Below are 23,510 nucleotides of genomic sequence, written 5' to 3'. Positions count from 1 at the left end.
ATGTTTGCCTAATAAAAGAATTTGACATGTCTTGCATTTATATGTATTTAACATTTTTGCTAACACGTATTCCTATTTATTTTGATTCGCCTTGTTTACCAATTTTGATAAGCAGTCGTGATTTCAGGTGGAGTCTATGTGCTGCATCATACATCGGGAGTTTGGGATTGATCACCTGGTTAAGAGTTTATTTTGAAGTTTCATAATGAGTTTGTACTCACCAACTTTGGTCAAGTGTTTAATAATATAAAGTTAGTTTTGATTTCCGCTGCTAAGTCAGTTGGTTTGAGTTAACCTTATGTTTTCACGTGGCGGTAATCGCCCAAATCTATCTCTACTCTATTTTATCCGTATTATTCTAGTATTTTGTAGAGGGAGATTTGGGGCCTTTACATATAAGGGCAAAGCGATTCAAAAATATCTTAGCTAAACCGTCCACATAAGCACCCGATTTTTAAGTACCGTAGATATTTATTTATTATACGTACACTTTTTGCCCATCTTCTCTTTCCTTTCTCACTTCTCTATTTCCCCTTTCATCCAAACACCCCTTTACTTTCTCTCTCTAAAAATTAAATAAATATTTTAAAAATTAATCAATCATCCTTTTTTTCCTATTTTAATTTTAATTTAATTTAATTTTTTTTTCTTTTTTTTTACCATGGGAGAAGTTAACGGCGACTACGACGGCAGACTGTACATCGCCGGCGAAGAAGAAGAAGACGACGAAAAAGTTCACGAGTGGGAATTAGGTTTACCTAACTTTGCCGACATAGCGCCGTTAACTCAAGGCTTAATTCCAATCGAACTTTTATCGGCGTCTAACATCAAGCCGGAACCTTACCGGACCTCCGGCGAAGTCACCCAAGCTTCCGAGGACACTCTCTCCATCCTCTGCGGCGCGAATTACAAGGATTTATGTGAGGAAAATAACGACGATGAGTCAGGGACGAAGAAGCAACGGAGGACTGATTCGCCGGATGATGCTGATTCTGCGGCGGCGGAGGTTGCGGCGGATGCGGCCATGTGAGGCGGCGGAGGCGGCGGCGGAGAGAAGGCGATGAAGAGGTCGAGGTTGGTGTGGACGCCGCAATTGCATAAGAGATTTGTTGATGTGGTTGGACACTTAGGGATTAAGAATGCGGTGCCGAAGACGATTATGCAGCTGATGAATGTAGAAGGTTTGACTAGAGAGAATGTTGCGAGTCATTTACAGAAGTATCGGCTTTATTTGAAGAGGATGCGAGGTGATTCGATTGACGGCGGGTCGAATTCGTCTTCGGAGAACGGGAATGGGAAATCGGGTTTGGTACCGGTGATGGGAATGGGGATGACAGGGATGGGGAATTACAATGGATTTGAGCAGAATCAGAATAATCATAATTATAGTCATAATCAAAATCATAGTAATAGTAATAATCATTATAATTATAATCAGTTTAGTAATGGTGGGAATGGAATGATGATGCAGTCAGGGAATAACTATGGTTCAATGGTTTTTTATCATCAATCTCCTACTGTTGGTCCTGGTAATAATTGAAGATGGAGCTGATCTTGGATCTTCTCTGTTATATTTTTATGACAAAGGTATAAAATTTTCTGATTTCATTAATTTTGAGCAAATGATGATTTTGATTTTGTTTTTGTGTGAAAGTTTTGAATTGTTTGGTTATTGACTTGAATTGTGAAATTTGATTGTTTGATTTATTCTGATTCTTGGGTAGTTGGTTTTTTGTGCTAGATTGTTGTGTAGAATTGGAACTAGCTTTGAAATCTTAAACTTGATCTGCTAATTAGGATGTGTTAAATTTAGAAAGGAAAAGGGTCTACCTTTGAAAGTTCTATTTTTCCTGCTTTCATTATTTGATAGCTTGATTGTCAGTTTTCCATGTATTTGGATGGAGAGTTTAAGAATGGTCGGGCTGTTAATTTGATGTATGTTATCTCGATCTTTCGGAAATATTGTCAGTAAGATAGTGCAAGTTAGTCTGAAATAGTAATGAAATCTAACACTTTCACAACTAAATTTGGAAATAGGTGGGTATCTATCTGTTTTGGTTTGGTATTCGTTTATGTAGTAAGTTTATACTTGTTGCACATGGAGGCTTTTATATTGATCAAGAAATTGATGTGGTTGAATTGAGGATGGGGATTAACTTCAGTATCAGTGGTCTTGCGTGTTTTGTTTCGAAATGTCGCATGTATTAGAAATCATTAGGGTTGTATGATGTTGATCTGAAAGTATATATCATGCAGCATGATTGTCCATCTTATTTTTGCTATTGAATAGGTTATTTTCCTTGTGCTAACGAGAGGGACACAGCCCCAAAACAAACAGTTTTTGATTAGATTATGCTTTGTATCTTATAGATTGAGTGACTGAACATTCCAACATTGGGAAGGCACTTCAGAAAACAGAAGTGCTTCACATAAGTGACATGAAAGAAATTCAAGGGAATCAAATGCCTCCAATGTATGGACGACTCGTGTTCAAGTCTGAAGAAGTTAACACTCCTGTCTGGTGTATATCTTTCCGGTGTCAGTCTTGTCACCATGTCTAGAGGAAAGATTCTCTCATGGTTCATGTAGGTTATATATATATATATATATCACAGTCTCAAGGATATGATCTAACGTGTTTTTGGGATTGATGTACAATTGATTTTAGCATAACATTGTATCTTTCTTTTCAGTTGTGAAGCTGAAGCAACACAAGAAAGAGAACTACATATTAACTAATAACAAATCTAACTGCTCTGTTGTCTTTGATAACCAAGCAACACCGTCTCAAGAATTTGTTTCTAATGTATTTTTGAGATCACATTTGGTTTAAGCATATATAACGTTGTATCTTCTTTTTCAGTTGTCAAGCTGAAGCAACACAAGAAAGATGAACAACAGATTAGCTAACAACTTTGCTTTTTTTTTGCCTGTTCGGCATACAAGTGCATTGAGTATTTCTCTCTCATTTTCATTTGCTCCCTTTACCGACATATTTTTCCCTCCCTCTTTCCTTTTACTTCTTACCGAGAAGTAAGGTAAGGGTGCCAAGGGGGTGGGGGATGAGCATCATCGTATATACATATATGTCTTTGTGCTTACAGAAGTTGAAGGCCAATCTTAGGGTTAAGATTATGGGAGTTCTTTGGGGGTGGCTTGCCTAATTTATAACTATGATATGCTTATAGGGGACATGTTTGGGTTATTTGGAGTTGTTAGATGCAATATTTTTATCTCACATTTTCTAATCTGGGAGTTTCTTCTTTCTTAGGATAGATAGCTGAGTCAATGCTTCCAGTTTATGTTCTCTGAAGATGTTGATTGGATTCAAATGGGTATGTTAGAGGGTGGGTGGTGGCAGGAGGGGTGATGCTTTACCAATTCAGGGTAGTATGAAAGTGGAATTGGAGGTACGATCATGAGTTAGAGGGTTGTTTGCGACAAATATCAACAGAGGTATCAATCGGGCAAATATGACGCACTTTGCTTTAAAAGTTTAGATTGAGTAGAACCTGGAAAGTAAGAAGTGTGATATACGTTTCTTGGACAAAAATCACTGAAAATCTAAAGGTGGAGGCCGAGGGTGACACTTATCTTTTATGGGATTCTTATAAGCTTAACTCTTGATCAGAAATTTAGGATTTTCCAAGGCCTGCTTTTTAGATAACCCTCAAGTGGTTGGTGGTCCATTTTTTTGAGCTTCAAGTGTTGATCGATTAAATCTTTATGAGCTGTATTGGTGGTTAAAACACCCCTACCCCTTGCAAAAATATATACGTATTAAAAAAACACAGCTTGTGTAAATTAACTGAGGGTATGTTCAGGAAAAACAAGTTTGTAAAAATTAAATCTAGATAATTTAAATTCAAGTCTAATAAACGATACTTAAGTTCAATTTACATCTACGAAAAGGGTATTTAGGTTTATTTATTGTTAATTTCTCTTTCTATTTGTTTTATGATTATCATAACAATCAAACTTTTTATACTTATAACATTATCTTACCTTAGCTGTCATTGCAATATTTTTTATACAACAGTGAAGTTGTATACATTTAACTATTTAAGTGATGCAGAGAGTGAGGGATAACTCAAGTGGTTAGAGCTTTTTCTCCGGTTCGAGGAGATTTTGAGATCGATTCTCACCCCGTCCTTGTGGTTCTCAAAACAACAAAAAAAAAAAAAAAAAAAAAATTTAAGTGATGCAAAGCTTTGTCCTTTGGTCCCTTTGTACATATAGAGCTTTTGTGCAATGGTTGATTGATTGTGTGGCTACGCTAAGATGGTTAATCTATATGTAATGATTAACTAGCTTCTTGTGTATGTATCAATAATTCAAAATTAGAAAATATTGTGAGGATTCTATTTTTAGGAATAAATTTATGGTCTATTAGACGTTTACCAACTCTTGTAAAAAAATAGAAGAGTGAAAAGTAAAAAAGGTCATAAAGTACTTTCAAATGTATTATTGAGCAATCACTATGAAAGGATTGTAACTATCAAGGTCAATGTATCTATGTTGGTTATTTTATTATTCGAGTAATTAATATACTCTGTAGAAAAGATTTGGTTAATTACCAATTTACCAATTCCGTGTAAAAGATTAAGATCGTGAAAGTTTAATGCATCAGTGATAAATTACAAATTTACAACTAGGGTCGAAGGTTGTTGAGTGTCATGTGTCAAAGTCAATGAGGTTATTTTCTTACGACATGCCATTTGCATAAAAAATAAGTTTAGGGGTCATTAAAAACTCATGAAACATGACCTTGTCAAGAACCTAAAACACCATTTTCATTTGCCAACAGCCCAACAGATCGATCTGGAAGGGACCACCATATCTTCTTCTTGCAACTTGCTGTAATTAAAAATCTTATCCATAATAAAATATGATTTCTTTTTTTTTTTTTGAAGGAAAATAAAATATGATTCCTTGAATAATACTACTATAGTACTTCGTATTAAATAATTTGATAAAGCAAGAACGACCAAACTTCCCAATTACAAATTTAATGGCAAATTGCGGTTTAGAGATGATGTAAGAGTTTTAACTCCAAAGTGGAAAGGATTAATTAATAAAAACGAAACAAACCCAAAAATGACACAATTCCAAAAAACAGTGTTGCTTTTTGTTAGGAAATTTGCACAAAAATAAAGTACTTGCTCATCAGAGTCATTACCCTACTAACTTAAATTATTTTCTAAGTGGATAAACTGACCTTTTGAGTTGTCAAAGGTGACATTCTAGATAATGATGATGTAAAAATACACTTAGGTACAAAATCTAAACAACAGAAATTGTTTCCATTTAGGCACAATATAAGGATGTCTTGTTCACCCCCTCTTAGGGAAGCTGTTGTGTATCAGGCAGCCTCTATCCAGCTGCACCCGGGAAAATTTTTCGATCTCTTCTTCTTCATCAGCTTCTTTAGTCTTGCGGCGTTTCCCCAACTTCCTGCTCCAGCATATAAATTTGACAATAAACTTGTCCCAGAACCCTTAGGTTCGAGTTCTGACAGGTGTTTTGCTGCTACTTCTGCTAGCTCTATGTTACCATGCTGTCTACAGGCTCCTAATAATGCTCCCCATACGAACAAATCAGGTTGAATAGGCATTGCGTTGATTAAATCATAAGCCTCGGTTAGTTTCCCTGCTCTACCAAGAAGATCTACCATACATGCATAATGCTCAAGTCTCGGCTTAATGTTATAATTCTCTTGCATTGATTCATAGAGGCTTCTTCCGAGGTCTATCATCCCACCGTGACTGCAGGCTGTTAGCACTGCAGTGAATGTCAAGTGACTGAGCTTCCCTGCATCCTCAATTTCCATCCTCTTGAAAAGTTCTATTGCTTCCTTACAATAACCGTGGTTAGCATATCCAAAGATCATCGAGTTCCATGTAGGGGTATTCCTTCTAGTCATGTTATGAAACAAAGTTGATGCCTGAGATATACATCCACATTTAGCATACATGTCTATAAGCGCGCTCTGCACATATATATCCCGCTCTAGTTCAACCCCCAAAGCAAAACCATGAATCTCCTTCCCCCTTGACACATTTGCTACATTAGCACAAGCAGATAACAGAGTGCTGACAGTATTTGTATTCGGAAAACATCCAGAATCCATCATTTTTTGGAATGTGACAAAGGCTTCGTCATTTTTAAAATTCTTCACCAACCCTGATATGATAGAAGTCCATGACACCACATCTGGCTCAATCTTGTTATCTCGCATCACTTGGAAAAGCTCATCTACCATTAAACTATCCCCTGCTTGCGAAAATCCTGCAATCAAAGTATTCCATGTCACCACATTAGGCCTCAATTTCATCACTTGCACATTCTCTACAAAACTCAATGCCTCTTTCACTAACCCTACATGAACATACCCTGCAACCATAGCATTCAGAGCAACCAAATCCTTCTCAATCATGTTGTCGAAAACCTTCCTTGCTTTATCAACAAACCCACATTTCGAGTACATATCTATAAGAGCACTACCAACAAACACATCATTATGAAACGACCTCCTTAAACTGAATCCGTGTATCTCCTCTCCGGTCCGCCTTTCTAACAGATGTCCACAAGCTTTAAGAGCACTAGGAAGCACAAAATTGTTGGGTTTTACACCTTCTGCAACCATTTCACATAAAAAATCCAATGCTTGCCTGTAAAACCCACATTTGGCATATGCCCCAATAAGGGCTATCCATCGTCGATAATTACACTCGGGCATTTCATCGAACACTTGGTGTGCAATACCCAATTCCCGACATTCGACATACATTGCAATGAGCTTGGAAGCAATATGACTTAAATTAGCTAAGCCATTGATGATCAAATGAGCATGTAACGCTTTACCCGACATCGAAGATCGATTTAGAGTGTAATTTTCGATGCATTTGATGTAAGAATCTGAGGATGTTTGAAGTGAACGGTTTATGAAGTGGGTTCGGTTGTAGGATGTCAGAAAAATGGTTAGTCTGAAAATTGGAAACATTTGACTGAATTAACTGATTTTCACAAACTACGAGTAACAGTCATATTACATTACTGTACTACTGTTGGTACGGAGTAGTACTACTGTTTTATCCGTACAATCTGACTTCATGTCTGGAACCAGCAGAACTGCAGAAGTACCAAATCTAGCTCTGATAGACATGTTCATCATAAGTACAGCTGTACAAGCTGACTTCTAGTTTTTTTTAACTAAACAATAACGGAGTAATAGTAATGTTTTTCAAAAAAATAATTGGGTTTAAGATTAAAATGAACATAAAATTAATAAAAAGTTTAGACGTTTAGTGTCAATACATATGTTAAGTTGGTAATCCAATCTTATTTTATTTTTTTCAAATAATATAAAATCTATCTTTAAAAAAGGAGAAATAATTGGAAAAATGTTGTTTAGGTAAAACCTAATCCATCCTATAATTGAAGTAAATTAAAACGTAATGAACCTTTATCTTAACCCTGCTCTCTAACATGGGGGTCCTTTTAAGTTTCTTTTAGGGGTTTTTAGTATGGTAATGGTCTATTCCTTTGAGAAGGGACCAAAGATACCCACGGTTAAGGGTATCGACTCACTTGTAAAAGTGACTGAAATTATGTTGTTAAGCCTTGGTCATCTTATCTTCCTTCCCTTCTTACCTAGTATAAAAGAGTGTTTGTGTCTTGTTGAGCTCGAGTTTATGTATACCAACAATCGTGTGTGTTCCGCTCTTCCGTTCTATTCCCAATATCAACAAAAATGGGGTTACATAGCCAACAAAGGTCAAATGTGGTATCTCCAGCAGCATGTTTGAGGGCAATCACTTGGATTTTCAAGCCGGCATTTTCTTGTGAGGAAGTTGTGTTTAAGTTTTATAGGTTTTGTAATCTTTGTAACATTGAAGCTCCAATGAGTAGCTCAGCAAACTTGATCCGTAGTTTGTAATAGTTTATTTTGTCAATTAGGCGTATGTCAAAAAAAATATAAAAAAATGATATCAATGAGATGTAAGGCATTTACTACGGAAAATTTGGACAAATTTTCATCAGTGGATCTTTGAATCTATGAGATTTAGAAGCATTTTCTATTAACATACAAGACAATCCTCAACAGTACAAAATAGTTTTGGGACAATAATTGCTGGTTCAACAAATTGTGTGCAACAGTACCTTAGCATCCTTCAGCACGATTTCACTAATTATTACTTATATAAATTTCAATTCTAGCCTTACCATTATTATACTATTGAAATCATTCTTTTTTTTTTTTTTTTTTTTTGAGATAGATTGAAATTATTCATTAGATTTAAACTCGACCTAACTAAGTCATTTTTATATATTAAAGTAAATCGTACTACATATATCTTAATCTAAGTCATTACTCATAATTAATCTCGAGGAGCAATAAATCAATTAATGGCCTACAGAAAAAGAAGACAACAATGACACCTAAATTTGTGGCCAAATATAACTCCTATGGGCCTCCCTACACCACTCCTCCTTCCCCTTCCACAACCATCCAAACCTTTCTTGCAAAAAATTGAACCAACAAACTTTGCCATTTAGCCAAAAATTCCTGTAAATGCGAAAATTTTAGTACCAAAAAAAAAAAAAACATTGAATTAAATATGCGTAATGGATTCACACTTCCTTCAACTCAATTAAAATCAACTCCTCAAATCCTAATTTTCTCTCATCACAATCAAAATTACTCCCCAAGAACATATCTTTATCCCTTTACTCTTCACCTTCAAACTCATTTTCTCTCTCCTACTTCTGTACCTGTACTTAGATGCTGCTATGGCAGTCATGTAATTGATCTTTTGGTGCTGGGTTCACATTCTTCAATACCCAGTTCAATAAATTTGAGGAAGAAGCAGAGATATAAAGTAAAAGCTAGTGTTAGAGAAACCCCATATCAAGTTTTGGGGGTTTCTTCTTCTGCTACTCCTAATGAAATTAAAAGGGCTTATCGAAAACTTGCTCTTAAATATCACCCAGATGTTAATAAAGAGGTATTTTCTTACATTTTATTTTAATTTTTTTGATTTGGGGTTTATTTGATTTTACTTTCTTGTGCTTGAATTGGATGCTTGTAATTGATTAGTGAATTGGGATGTTTTGATTGTAAAAAATGGAATTTTTGTTTGTTGGAAATTTTCATATGTACTTTATGGTGGTGATGGTGTTTTTGCTGTTATTTTGGTGCATGTATGGATTGGGAGCTAATGGGAATTCATGTGGACAAGATTTGATCACAGGTTTTGGGTATCACCCGTTGCGACTTTCGAATTGCTTAGTTAGGTTTTAGCTGATGGTTGAACACCATTGTTTTATTTGAGAATACTGCAATTTCCTGTTTCTTTTTACTGAGATGTTCTGGAGTTGGAATAAGGCAATATAATCATCAGTGATTAGTTATGTTAGTTAGCTTCTGTTTTGTGTATCAGAATTCAGAAAATTTATGGCCTTGTGCTAGCTGTTATATTGTGGTGACTGATGGCCTTTAATTATGGTTTTTGTGTGGAATGGTGGATTGGCAATGTAGTGTTCATCATTCACCTATCACGTTTGTAACATATGAAATATCAATTGACTTGTTGCTAAGGATTTTAGAGAGATGAGATTCTTAGTTTGAGTTGCATCATCCTTAATCATTGCTAATTGGCCTAGACTATGTTCCTTCGAGTTGTCATTGCAGCTATAAGGTGTCAGACATCTCTTAGGAAACGTTAAAACCATTTCCCTCCATGTGCCTGACGGGGTGATTCCCATGGATTCCATGACACCCGGGAGGTCATTTGAGTGGTCGTAACCATCCCCTTTGTCTTTTAAGCGCCAGTTTAGTCATATTCGTACACACTTCCCTTAATTAGCTTAACCACGGGCCTTTATGTGACCGAATAATGGTCGTATTGGGATGCATCTCCTTTGAATCTGTGATTTTTCGACTCGAAAACTTCGAAATATAGCCTTTCAATTGGCCCAAAAGCGTGGATAGACTTTTAAACAATTTTCGAGTTTTTTTTAATCCGGAAGGGAAATATGTCGGGGTGCTCCCCATAGACCCCAAGACACTCGGGAGTCCATTTGATGGTTGGAATCGTCCACTTTGCCTTTAAACTGCCAATTTATCTGTTTACACTTTATGTTTCCTTCATTAATTCAAGGGCACCATGGGACTTTATATGGCCGACTAGTGGTCAAATATGGTTTCAAACAATATTATATGGCTCTGATATGCATCCCTTACATTCTTGAAATCGATCTTGGGACCTCTAAAATTGGTCCAAAAGCATGGATTGTTACCTTCAGTTTTGGACTTTTCCGGACCGGAAAGAAAACTTTCGGAATTCTTCGCATTGACCCCAGGACATGGGAGCCCATTTGGATGGTTGAAACTACCTACTTTTCCTTTAAGCAATAGATTTAGCCATTTTTGTACACGCCTTCCATAATTGACCCAATGCCAGATGCCACCACTGGTCTTTAAGTGACCAGCTAGTGGATGCATCCCTTACATTCCCGAGATTAAGTCCTGAAATCTCAAATATTGGTCCAAAAGTGTGGATCTTCACTTTTGAACATTTTTTTACTTTTTCAGAACAGAAAAGGAAATTGGTCAAGGTTCTTCATATGGACCCCACGACACCTCGAAAGGCCATTTGGGGTGGTTAGAACCATCCATTTTGCCTTTAAACCATCAATTTAGCCATTTTCGTACAAGCCTCCTTTAATTAAACTAAGGTCACCACATGCCTTTATGTGACTGATTAGTGCTCATTTATGGTTCCAAACAACGTTATATAAACTCGGGATGTATCCCCCACAATCCTAATATTTTTCGACACTAGGTCTCAAAACCTTCAAAAATTGGTCCAAAAAGCGTGGATTATAGCCGTAAGTTTTGAACATTTTTTACTTTGTTGGACCGCATAGGAAAGAGGTTGGGGTGTTTCCCATGGACCTCATGACACCTCGGGAGGCCATTGGAGTGATTGAAACCGTCCACTTTGCCCTTGAAGCGTCAATTTAGTCATTTTTGTACACACCTACCTTTTTAATTCAAGGCTATCACAGGTCTTAATGCGACTGACTTATGTCTGTATATGGAATTTCAAGGGTTGTCTGGGGCGCACCGGACACCACAAAACATGCGGTGTTCTTCCAGCTGCTGGACTCGTCTGGCCACGGGCACGAGTTCCTATTGCTTTGTATGTACTAAATCTATGTAGCTGACTAGCTAATTGATCCAACCCCACTGATATGGGCTGAGGCTTTGTTAGGTAGGATAAATGAGTTACATGGAGGATTAGATAAGGTGTTGCAGAGGCATGTGTGTTTGCTGCAGTTGCTCATACTTATATAGGTGATTTCATAGTCAATTGTAAGACAACTTTTGGTATTCGTTCTAATAACAATGCATGTGTTTTTCCCTTCAAGCATGGAATCTTAGTTTTGGGGGTTTACTATTCTCAACCTTCTACAGTAGTTCTAAGTTCATTTCTCAATTTACAGGCAAATGCTCAAGAGAAATTTATGAGAATAAAGCATGCATATAATACGTTGATCAACTCTGATTCTCGAGATAGATATGATGCGGGCAATCGCAGATCTGACTTTTCGTATTCATCTTCTGGAAGAAGTCAGAGCACCCAAGAAGAGGAAGAATTCTATGGATTTGGTACATTTTCAATTCATCATAGTGGTCTATACATACTGATTTATTATAGTTAACATTTTAGGTGATTATGCATACTCAGGTGATTGTTTCTATTGATTACTCACCAGACTGAATTGGAAATAAATAATAGGCACTTGTTTTTATGATTGTCGTTATAACAATTATACTTTACGGACTGACAAAAATTCCATATTGAGATTATTTTCTAGTTGTTTTAACCTCATACAAGTAGCTTCCTAGTTAGGGAATTATGTTGAATAGGTTTTGATCTAGTGTGTTGGTGGATGTAAATACCGGAAATTCTAACTAAATCTAGTTGACTAAAGTATGTATAATACCTTAGCAAACTCTTGATCATATGACTAGCTGCAACAAGCTTGCGGAGAGAAATATATGTGATTCAACACATTCATAATTCCTTGAAGGTACATGCTCTTTTGCAAGATCATGGTAGCGATGCCCTGTTGTCCATATATGATATATATGGTTCTATGCCCCAATATTGAAACTTTGAAAGTGAATACCACCACACCTTTTATGATCTGTCCTGTGTGGTCTAGCGCTGTCGTAGGAATGTATTCTTATGCTGAACCCATAGCTGTTGCAGGTGAATTTTTGACGGATGTCCAAATTACAGTAGGTAGATTATTTATCTTCTTTGACATATGCAAGGCTACAGTGATAATTATGTACCATCTCTTCAATACTAGCTACCTAGCTAGCAGAAATTGCTTCTCTTTTACTTCCTTTTTTCTCCTGGCGCATGAAATTGTTCAATAAAAGCATAATTTTGCTTCCTTATTGCTGCTTAAGTCTAGTTTTGGGTGTTGCAGGTGACTTCTTTAGAGATCTACAGGAAGAATTTCAAAACTGGGAAGCCAATGCCTCATCACAAGGGAAGCCGAAGAGCTTATGGGAAGAGTTATCGGTGAGCCAATATTTACACATGTTCTCATACTTCAGGTTTTGGAAGTTGCAGTTAGCAGCTAAATGAGCTAAATATGATCTACTATTATCTCATACAGGAAATAGGTGAAGAGTTTGTTGAATTTTTGGAGAAGGAACTTAATATAACCAATGAAGATATTGGTGGTGAGGCACCTAGAGAAGATTCTTTTAAAAGTTCTGGTGCTCAAAGAGCAAATAATGTTGATAATGGAACAGGAGGGAAAAACAAAAACAGCATTGAAGAGAGTATTGACGACATTGAAGCTGCTCTTGCTCAATTAAAGAAGGAATTAGGCATATAGCAGTAAAATTACTTGTTCTTTTGCTTAAATTTTGGTGTATATTATAACACAAAACTATATCATGATACCTAAATACCTTTTTGGTCATGCTTTAGTTGTTTACAAAGATTATGTCCTACACAGGAGAACCTATGCTCCAAATGGAGATGCTTCTTTTCAAATGAATATAACTTGAGTTTAATCAAGAACTCGACATATTATCTATAATTATTATCGATATACAAGTGCTAAATATTCACCAGGACAAGTGTCTTGTTCATTCATATGTGCCATAATAATTGAAGTTATCCTTTCGACATCAAAAGCAGAAAAAATGACCTTTCAATTGAAATATTGAATACTGAATACAGTAAAAAAAAAAAAAATAATAAAATAAAAAAATAAAAATCAGTTCTTATTTTTGAATTCCTAGAAATCCGCCATTTACCTTCAAAAAACTAATTTGGCCTCTCCATTCTACACAACTCTATCAAAAGCTAAATTAACCTCAGTATATTAAGGCACGATTGGAAACAAAAACTAAACTGAGCTCAAAATCTTTCCCCGAACCGGAAGAATATTGCTCCAGTACCAGAATTGTGATCAACAGCATACTCGGCTCGCACAAGACCTAGCTTGACACCAGCTCCATAAGATGAGCCCTGACCCATTCTTCTATAAACTTCTGTAGGATTGCCCTTGACGTCTTTGGAAGTTCCAAGATCATTCCCGTGTTCTGCAAAAATATACGCATGTGTGTTTTTGATAGGTATCCGCAATTCAGCAGCAAGCTGTGGACAAAAAAAAAGAAAAGAAAGGTTAACAACACTTGTAATTCAAGCTTTGCATCTCTATCTTAGCAGTTAGCACGATAAAACACAACTATCACTTCTCATACGATAAAAGGCCATACATTATATCGAGTTTATATGCATCTTTCTCATAAATTTCAATAAAGATTCATCTATGTTAATCATGTCATCAATATTTACCTATTGATTCTGTGCTGAGTGCTGCCTATAAATAAAACTGTGAAGAACTGAAGATAACTATAGCTGAATAGAAACTTACCTCAAGAATGCTTCTAGCTGCACCAAGTTCTCCCATGTTGTAACCCCTAACAGAATAGGGTCCTCCAAGGGTAAAAGCATCATAGCTAGGAAGGTCTCCCACACAGCCACCATAGTGACCATGAAGGACAAGAACAGGCGGTGGTGGCTTCCCAGCACCTTCTTCTACGTTCTTCAACTGAAGAAACCTGGTTAATGTCAGTTGATGGCGGTTGAAGAGTGGGTTTTTACTGCCTATGCCCAAGCCTTGGTCCACCTGCAATCAGAAGACAGGAATCAAATCAAGTTTAAGTTTTTTTTTGCATATGAAGATTCATTCAAGTCCAAAAAATGCACCAATGAAAGTAAAACAGCATAAGCAAGATATATTTATCACGCTGGTTAAAAGATGCCAGGCCAATTTGACATATTGCCATGAAATCTTGTCACATCTAACAGCATACTAGAGCATTGACCCCCACCCTCTTCCTCCCTCCAAACACTGACTGGTTTAAACAACACTATGTCCAAGAAGCTTTTAAAGAGTTTCATTTAAGGAGATTCAAACATATGCAACCTTACCCCCTGTAGATTGCTTCCTATAGCAAAGTTTGGCAATTGCTACAAATAATTATTTCCATCAGGAATTAGTTTTTGACAATCATGTAAGCTTATCACCTTTTGCTTTCTGACCCATTAACTGGCAAAACCAGTGGGGAAAAAAAAAATTATTGCTTTGACTGTAATTCTTTTTATTAACATACATATATGAATGTTAATACATAGTATAAAGGATGTTTTTAGATTCATCTCAATTTATATTCAGCATATCAGCTTTGCATACTTTTTTTTTAATTGATAATTAGAGATATTAATGGTAAAGTGTGACAATCAAACTGTTGCATTTAGCCTAGAAAGGAAGTAGAAAAATTGATACTATGTAACAATTTTATCTTACTACCCTAATGGGAGAATGGTACACAGAAAGTACTAATTAATTTGTAAAGCTATACCATCAATGACATAAGAGAATTGTACCTCCTTTTCCATTTTGCCTAATGTTTGTTCAAGCTCCTTTTTGGATGTCTCCAAAATTTTTTATATTACCACAATTAGTAACTATGGAGTACCATTTGACATCTTCAATTCAAACCAACTTATTATAGATTGAGAAATTCCAACATTAATCTGGTTAAGACAGCTAAAAAACTACCATACTCAATAAAACATCTAGTCTAGCTAACATTTTGGGACAGATTACACAAAATGTACAGAATAAAAAAATGGCGACTTCATGGACAAGTACAATATTGCACAGAAACAGCTAAAAGCTCACTTGGGGAAGGTAAAATGGTAAAACAATTAAGCAAAGAAGTTGACACAGCCCACCCCGCCTCCCAACAGGGTTGGACCTCAAAAACTCAAACTAGAGTTTTTTTTATTACTGCATTAGGCAAGTTGACATGGGACATTAAACAAAGAGAGCATATGCTCAATCTCATGGGTTCATTCGCAACCATACATAATTTCAATTAGTACCCCCCCCCCCCACAACAAAACAAATCATTGCAAACAACCTATCTATACTAGAATTTTTAAACTTAGAAAAACCTGTAAACTCATAACCATAAGATATGTGACTTAAGCTGCTCAAATTGGAATGTTGCATAGATAATAGGTGAAATCCACAATGTGCAAAAGAGGAAACTATGCTAGACCACTTCCGAACAAGGAGAATTCCTGTCTGTTTCTAAGGTGTTCATAGCAATAGTGTTTCATTTGTCAGTCAATCTTCATGACTATAAAGACTTAAATAATCGTAAATTAGGGTACTATGTCTAATACATTCCTGTAACAGCTATATTAATAATAGTGCATTGATACAGTACATTAGTACAATGGGAGAAACTATTCAAAAAGGAAGGACACAAAAGTTACCTGAAACACATTTCTATCACCAACTATAGCTCCATTTACAAACTTTGTGTTATCTCGTGTAATATTTGCTTGTAAGAATGCCACTCGGTCAATACCAGTATCGCTTAAAGTTGTTGGGGGTCCATCAGCACTAATTCCACCATTAGGCAACACCCTTTGACCAGCTATGGCGATATGGCTGCTTTCATCTCGTGTTGTTATCTCTTCAACCACAAGCCCATAAGTAAGCTTGCTCTGCCGGGTAAGATTCTGCAAAAGTGGCATCATTTTGCAACAAATATGACTAATATGAGAGGAAGAAACAATATAGAACTAGGCTAGCAAAGTCAAATTTAGAATCAAGTACCAACCTCAGTAATATTAGCTTTCACACCAGACCTATCAACCCAGATAGGAGGAACTTCATCCAGTCCTGGGCCACCAGTAAACACAGGACTCAGCTTTCTGCTATTGAAGCAGCTTGTTCGGAAAGTGCGGTTTTTGGGACTATATACACCATCGATATACGGATGCACATATTCGAACTTGAAAGCAAGATCATCCTGAAAATGTGCTAGTTAGAACCAGAAGAATAACATCCCCAGGAGGTGAAACACAAAAGAGTGGCCTGAACATTTTCATTCCTGAGAATGATACTGATATCTCTTGAAATAAGATAAGCTATAAATACAGATAATCACTGAACAGAGACTGTAACAAATCTGAGCATCAACCAACTGACCAAGAGGATATGAAGGCTAAGGACCAAGAAGGGAAACATATTAATGGAACAGTCATGCTTAGAGGGACAAGAGATGAGCCGCCTTTTAGGGTGAAAATAGTATCACTTGGTGCATTTATTTTTTATTAAGTGTAATAAAAAAAAAGAAATTTTTTTTGAGGACTAGTAATTATAAGTAATATTACCTGTGGGTTGAAGAAGTTACTGGTGGTCACTGAGCCAAGGAATGATCTATTGAGACCTTTGATGTTTCGGTGTTCAAAGGAGACAGTTCCGCCTGGCTGGATAGAAGCCTGGGGAGGTTTCAGGAAGGGAAAAATTAAAAAAAATCAGAACTTTACACAAAATTCATAAGTTGTGATAGGAAAAGATAATGAAACCTACCAGTGTTGGATGCCCTTGACGTCCAGGAACAATACTCCACTCAGTACTCACTTCAGCAGACTTCTGATCAAGTTCTTTAAGCTTAATCTCAACAATTATTCCTCCTTCAGACTTTTCATCAGGACGTGGATTCACTTCAATGTTAGAAAATAAACCCAGAGAGTTTATGTTTCTCAAAGCTTGCTTTCCTGCTTCTATGTTAAAGACATGACCTACTCTAAGCTGCAAAATTGGACACCACAACAAACTAATTAATGCTTTAGTATAACACAGAAATACTTTAGATTACAGCATAATCAGCAACTATGGCCATTTTTTCTTGTCATTTCTGATTACATTAGCAGATAACTTAAAAGTAAAAACTAAGCAGCCGGCACCACAATGATGGCCATATCATTATGTATAGCCATGCATCAAATAGTAAATCTATAACTTCCACAAACTATGTGTGCTTAACCTCATATTGATCCTAAATTTTCCGATACACTTCTAATCTTCTATATGTGAAAGTTAACGGTCCAAAAATCCTGCACATACTGCAGAATATGAATATTTTCATTTCCTTTGTTTTCCAACAGCCATGTATAGTTCTAATAATATTGACAATTTATGAAGTGAATTCTAAGTCTTAACCACGCAAAATAATAGAATAGTTTCAAATTACATTAAATTGACTTTATCAGTGTTTCCAATGCTCATCCAAACTCACATTTTGACAAGAAACACAGCAGTACATGTATTACGTATTACTCGACATCTTCATCACCTTTCTTGTTCAGGTGATTTGGTGATTACGGGGTATTACACGTATCAAACTTCTTAGGTATCATTTTAGACCACTGATATGACAGCTTAAGGTACTGCTACATTATGCTTGGAAATATCAACAAATCTCAAATATTAAATGTTCAAAACGATTAATTAACTATGGATTTGCAACGAAGATTAAAATGCTATTACCTGCTTAGGCAATTCCCTCCAAACAACGGGAAATTGAGTATTCCCTTCAACTACATTTCCAAGTTTATCCTGGAATTGAATCAACAACTGGGTAATATCCCCTTCCACCACCTCACAAACAACTTCCTTAGTATTCAAATTCCCAAAATTCACAACTTGAGCGCATGCATACCCCTCATCATGGTACCATTTCTGAACTGTATCTCTAATCTTCTGCAGTGACCTTGCAGTCACCTTCCCCTGATCACTCAACATCTTCATCACATCCCGATAGATTGGGGTTGGCAACAAGCATGGCCGAGCCCGGTCAATCCTCCTCCTATAATCCTTCTCCTGGCTTATAAAGAAATCAAGCTTCTCCTTATCAGTCATATCAGGATCCATCTCCACCGGCTTCGTTTGTGGCATCAACCCCACATTAATGCACCTAAGTACCAATAATCACATACATTAAAATCAAATCAATACCCATAACAATTTCTCCACTAATTACTTGCTACTTCCCCATAAAAAACCAAAATTGAATCAAAACTTCCAATTAAAACTATCATACAGTAGTTCATTCCAATTATACTGGATAAAAACATCACAACAATCAAATCTTTACAGAAATAAGTAAAGAAAAAACCAAAATAAAACCTGAATTTCTCAGCAGATTGCCAGGTACTTTCAAGAAAAGATATAGTAACCTTAATAGAACCATCAGGATTAGTTTTACCCTCCAAATCAACCCTCTCAAACATTCCACAAGTAGCTAGGGTTTCAAGCTCTTTCTGAAGCTGCGCCTTTGTATAAACACCATTAGGTCTAAGAGAAACCATCTCAAAGAAAGAATCCTCGGTACCAACAGTGGAACGACGTCGTTGATCGAAGAAGAGGATATCGGAAACCTTATACTTCTTAAACCCACTAAGCTTATTAAGCTGAACAACAATGTTAGCAGGAAGACCATGAGGATCCCAACCCTCGGTCTCTTCGTCTTTGGCGAAAGCGGGGGGAGAGAAAAATCGTGACCACCACGACCCATCTCCCCCTCCACCTCCCCCACCTCCGCCATTAAAAAAATTGTTACCTCCGCCACTGCCGCCACCGAGGGTAAAGAGTAGGATGCCGGCGGGAACGGAGATGATGAGGGTTTTGGAGATAATGGGGTGGGAGAGGAGGGATTGAATGGGGGCAGAATTGGAAGAAGAAGAAGGGATGTTGTTGTTGGAGGTGGGGTTGTTGTGGGAAGAGAGAGAAGATTTGATGGGGTTGGATTTGGGGAAGGAAGAAGGGAGGTGGGTTTGGGTTTTGGGGCGGCGAGAAGAGGCGGAGTTTGCGGCGGTGGAAGGGTGGAGGGAGATGCGGATGGCGCCGGGAAGAGTGATGGACGCCATTGGGGATAAGGAGAGGCGAGAGGAGGAAGGAGGAGAAGTGACAGAGAAGAAATGAGGATTTTGTTTTATAAGAAAAAGGGTTTAAAGGGAAGAGGAAAGTTTAGCTGGGTTCTTGTGTTGCACCCTGCAGGTGGATCTGTGGATTCACTCGCGGGGTGTTTGGCACGTGGGAATGGCCAATTTCTTGTTTGACATATAATTGGGAATAAAATTAGGATTAAAGGTCAAATTTACTATTTTATCTTTATTGCTTCTATCTCAAAATTTAACCTATTCCCACTCCCTAATTTAATTCCCATCAAACAAACATGGGTTTATGGAGACTTGATATTAATAATCCCATTCCCATCATATAATCCCACATACCAAACACCCCCTCGAAGTACTCCCTTCACTCTTTAAAGATATAGTGATACGGATTTTCATCGTTCTTTAAAGATCGTTTAGGTTATGGGTCTTTATCAGGAATAAAATTGTCCTATTATATGTTTTGAGTCAAAGTCTCTAAACTCTTATCAATGAATCATGAATAGTGTAATTAAATCAAAAAAAAATTTATATTAATGAGATTACACAATTACGGCGATGATTAAATGGGTTAAAGAGGTTGCCATGATGGAAAAATTGAGTTGCTTTTATCTCTATTTCTTACAAAGTGGTTGCTTCAAGGTTGATTTAGGCTAAACCTAACAAAATATCGAAGAGAAGATTAATTCTCTATAGAAGGGCGGTAACATTACAGACTTGAGTTCGATAAACAAATGTCGGCTATACTTCATATAATGTGTGTGATTGTATGTGTGTTTTCTAGCTAGATAATGTTTGGTGTTTGATGCTTCTAGATATTTGCATTTTATACGGAGTAGTTTGCAAGTTTAATTTGTCATTGGTATATAGTTTGATTTCTAATAATATAATTTGGTTGCAATAATTATATTTGATTTTGGTGATCACAATTTGAACACAATTTGAAAGGAAGTGTATTTAATTATTCGTGATATCTATTATGTTTGAAGCTCATTTTAAGACTAATGTCCAAGCTTTATTAAAATCTTAACAAAATTGTTTTGTATTTGACCTATATGATATATCCATTAATGATTTAATTGTTAAGCTTCATTTTCTACTTTATGTGATTATATATTCCAATAAAAGAGTTTCTTGAAAAATGTAAGGGGAAAAAAAAGATAAAGAAAGAAAATGCTTCATTTTTCACAAAGATTGAGGCTGATGTTTAGGAAGTTAGTTATAAAAACTGATCAACTTATCAGGTGGACATTGATAGTTTGCCAAGTGGCTAACTAGAAAAGAGTGCTTCCTCAACCATATGTTTCTAACTGTCCTGCTAAAGCTAGAACATCTTTTAACCAAATATTACACCATTTTTTCTTACATTTTTAATCAAAACTTTAATTACCATATCAACTTTAGTTTTAGTCTTTGAATTGATTTACCAGTTTATTCAATTCTCAAATTATGGCTGAAATGGATGTCAAAACTATTGAACAACTTCTTCATCATCGTATGTAATATCGACTTGTTAATTGCTCTTTCGGTATTATACCTCTATTATGTTTTCTTTTGTTATTGTTATTTATGTAACATAACTATTTTGAATAATTATGTGTGCAGCTGAAAATCCAATATCCGGTGGGAATACATTGTCGACGGTAGGAAGAGCTCATGACCAAGAAGACGACCACTTGCACCATGGAAAGAAATTATCTGTTCTTGCCAAAGTAAAAGAGAAGGCTAAGAAATGGCGACAAACTCTAGTTAGAAAGAAATCGGGACATGATAATGATGGTAATCATACACCTTCATGGGGTGTGGCCTTGGAAGATTATGTAGATGAAGATGAACCCGATCACAATATTGGATCTCTAGGTATTGTAACTCAAACCTTGATTTGGACTTATTAATTCAACTCAATATTTATATGACGAAAAGGAAGCAATTCAAGATTGTAAAAACTATAGATAAACTATTATTGTATTTTTGGTAGATAGGATGATAATATGTTTGTTGTGCAAATAATTTTAGTCCATCTTTAGTTTATAGGATCAAATTGGATGTCTCAATCTCTCGACATCAAATTGTTATTTTTTATATTTTTTTTAAAAAAATGTTCTTGAATATAAATTTAAATTGCTAGTTGAAGGTTAAATTTTAAAGATACAATTAGATTATGTTTCAATGGTTCTTTTAATAAGCTACTTTTTCCTTTAGCTTATGAGTCCAATCGCGAACCCAAGGGTTCTAAAGAAGTTAGCAAACACGAAAGAGCAAATCCATTGACATCCGAGAAGCAAATATACAACAACAATGCCGAAAGACAAATTGATAATGAGGTGAAACAAAAGCTTCCTACTTTAAGGTTGAGGACTATTGGACCTACTTTGGGTAAAAGCTATTCAGCTAATGCAGTAGGATATCCTTCAGTATCAGAAGATTCAATCAACGAGGCTCCTCGAGCCCAAAGCTTGGGCAATCATTTACGAGAAAAACACCCTAGTCCGAGTAAATTCACCCTTGATACACTAATTGCTCAAAGGAAATCCAATAAGCAAAGGGAGAAATTACCTCATCCTGAAGAATTATTGACAGGAGAAACTGCTATCGACGAATCTTCTGAAAATGATATCATTAAGGAGAAGGAAGAACATCATAGTAATGAGGCAGTCACAGCTCAAAATGTGATCGACGAAAGTACCACTAAGGAGAAAAGAACTAATACTGAGGGTGATGATGATAACATCAATGCCACAAGAGAGCAAGAGCAGGAATCTCCAATTACAAAGAAGACCATGTCTGAGGCTATGTCAGAGAAGTTGGCACCATCTTATGCCACTGCTACAGAAGCAATCCACGATATCAACAATACCAGGTTTTCGAATACCCAACAATTGCCCATGGAAAGTCCTCAAAGCATTAAAGAAGAGCAAAAATGGGACAAAGGTGTTTCAGTCAAAGAGTACTTTAAAAATAAGTTAGAGCCCGGGGAAGATGAAAAGGCGCTATCTCAAGTGATTACAGAGGTAATTAGTCCTAGGAGGAGTCCTACTGAAAAGGGTGTTGTAGAGAAAGTAAAAACAGCAGTGTCTATGTTGCTTCAGACTGAAGAGCCATCTTCCCCTTCATCAATGAAGAGTTCGCGATCATCCTCTTTAATCCCAGTGTCCATCAATGCTCATGAAGGTATCCTTTATCCTACAAAAGATTTTCTTTTGCTTCCACCATTTTTCAATACATGTAACAAGTTGACTTTTAATATTTTTACGAATCCACGATAATGATGTCATACTTGGCTAATACATGCTTTTACTCTGCAGTAGTTGAGGAAGAAAGCCAAGAAGGTGGTATGCAAGCAAACTAAAAGTGCACAAAATCACAACTTCACAAGTTGAGGTTCATGCCTGGACCTGTTCATAGGCATTATATATCGGACCATAGTTTATATACATGGACCAAGGACCAGGCCCATTTGCATGCTCATGTAGTCATGTTATAAGGGTTATGAACCTATACGGCCTCTATATTTTTATGTAACTAGGAAACCAATCATTTTGTGGATGTTATACAGAGATGACTAGATGAGAGATCCCATCTCACAATTGTGCTAAACTAGTGGACTATTCCTTTATCTTTGATTACTAGTCATGTTGATTTACAGATTAATAATTTGAACTAATATAGTTACATTGCATTGGCAGTGTAATCTTATTATTAAAGGAAGTAATGTTAGTTAAAGACTCACGACTATTCTTGATACTCCCTCTCTTTATATATTTTTTTACGTTTGTTTTTGCGAGTGTAATACTATACATTTGTAATTAAAAGGTTTAGAATTTGAAATGAGGATGAATTTTACAATATCTCATCATCAATTGAAATTTCATTTGAAAATTTAGAGAAAATACAAGTTTATCATCTTGATAAATATAATCTGTTTATCAAGGGGCAAAACTGTATATAAATCAACAACTTTTTATTAAAAATGGGCTCACAAATGTCGATATAATTACTAAAATGCCATGATGATAGGACAAACTTGTTGATTTATTTACGATTATTTTACCATTTGATAAACAAGTTTTGTTTATCATTGTGATAAAATTGAGGCTCCCTCAAAAACACAATTTTTTATATGTGACTGGCCATACCGTGTGGCAG

At 36.2% G+C, this 23,510-nt stretch overlaps 4 protein-coding genes and 1 pseudogene across 5 annotated transcripts; 3 read left to right on the top strand and 2 right to left on the bottom strand.

The window, feature by feature from the left end:
* Positions 1–441: 441 nt before the first annotated feature.
* Positions 442–2,968, top strand: LOC110688379 (annotated as a pseudogene).
* Positions 2,969–5,056: 2,088 nt separating this feature from the next.
* On the bottom strand, positions 5,057–7,226 carry LOC110688378 (pentatricopeptide repeat-containing protein At5g59600-like). The gene has a single exon (XM_021865119.1). It carries the CDS (start codon positions 7,001–7,003, stop codon positions 5,363–5,365), a length of 1,641 nt encoding a protein of 546 aa, XP_021720811.1. The 5' UTR covers positions 7,004–7,226; the 3' UTR covers positions 5,057–5,362.
* A 1,119-nt stretch (positions 7,227–8,345) lies between these two features.
* Positions 8,346–13,112, top strand: LOC110688377 (dnaJ homolog subfamily B member 8-like). Of its 2 annotated transcripts, XM_021865117.1 has the most exons (5): positions 8,346–9,008; positions 11,512–11,677; positions 12,285–12,317; positions 12,511–12,605; positions 12,703–13,112. In XM_021865117.1, the coding sequence occupies exons 1-5, from the start codon at positions 8,622–8,624 to the stop codon at positions 12,925–12,927; spliced, it is 906 nt and encodes a 301-aa protein (XP_021720809.1). In that variant the 5' UTR covers positions 8,346–8,621; the 3' UTR covers positions 12,928–13,112. The 2 variants fall into 2 exon arrangements, with proteins under 2 accessions (XP_021720809.1, XP_021720810.1); XM_021865118.1 differs by lacking the exon at positions 12,285–12,317 and having other exon boundaries at positions 8,353–9,008.
* A 105-nt stretch (positions 13,113–13,217) lies between these two features.
* On the bottom strand, positions 13,218–19,424 carry LOC110688375 (protein TOC75-3, chloroplastic). Its single transcript, XM_021865116.1, has 8 exons — positions 18,598–19,424; positions 17,959–18,385; positions 16,999–17,220; positions 16,800–16,907; positions 16,244–16,435; positions 15,894–16,142; positions 13,978–14,232; positions 13,218–13,697 (listed from the first exon to the last, which is right to left on the bottom strand). The coding sequence occupies exons 1-8, from the start codon at positions 19,335–19,337 to the stop codon at positions 13,458–13,460; spliced, it is 2,433 nt and encodes an 810-aa protein (XP_021720808.1). The 5' UTR covers positions 19,338–19,424; the 3' UTR covers positions 13,218–13,457.
* A 1,389-nt stretch (positions 19,425–20,813) lies between these two features.
* On the top strand, positions 20,814–22,713 carry LOC110688600. Its single transcript, XM_021865365.1, has 4 exons — positions 20,814–20,859; positions 20,970–21,224; positions 21,567–22,535; positions 22,670–22,713. The coding sequence occupies exons 1-4, from the start codon at positions 20,814–20,816 to the stop codon at positions 22,711–22,713; spliced, it is 1,314 nt and encodes a 437-aa protein (XP_021721057.1).
* Positions 22,714–23,510: the final 797 nt, after the last annotated feature.

The sequence above is a fragment of the Chenopodium quinoa genome, unplaced genomic scaffold (genome assembly GCF_001683475.1).
Source record: "Chenopodium quinoa cultivar QQ74 unplaced genomic scaffold, ASM168347v1, whole genome shotgun sequence".
Taxonomy (NCBI): domain Eukaryota; kingdom Viridiplantae; phylum Streptophyta; class Magnoliopsida; order Caryophyllales; family Amaranthaceae; genus Chenopodium; species Chenopodium quinoa.
The sequence above is the reverse complement of the archived record's forward strand: the minus strand, read 5'-3'. Positions and strand labels throughout refer to the sequence as shown.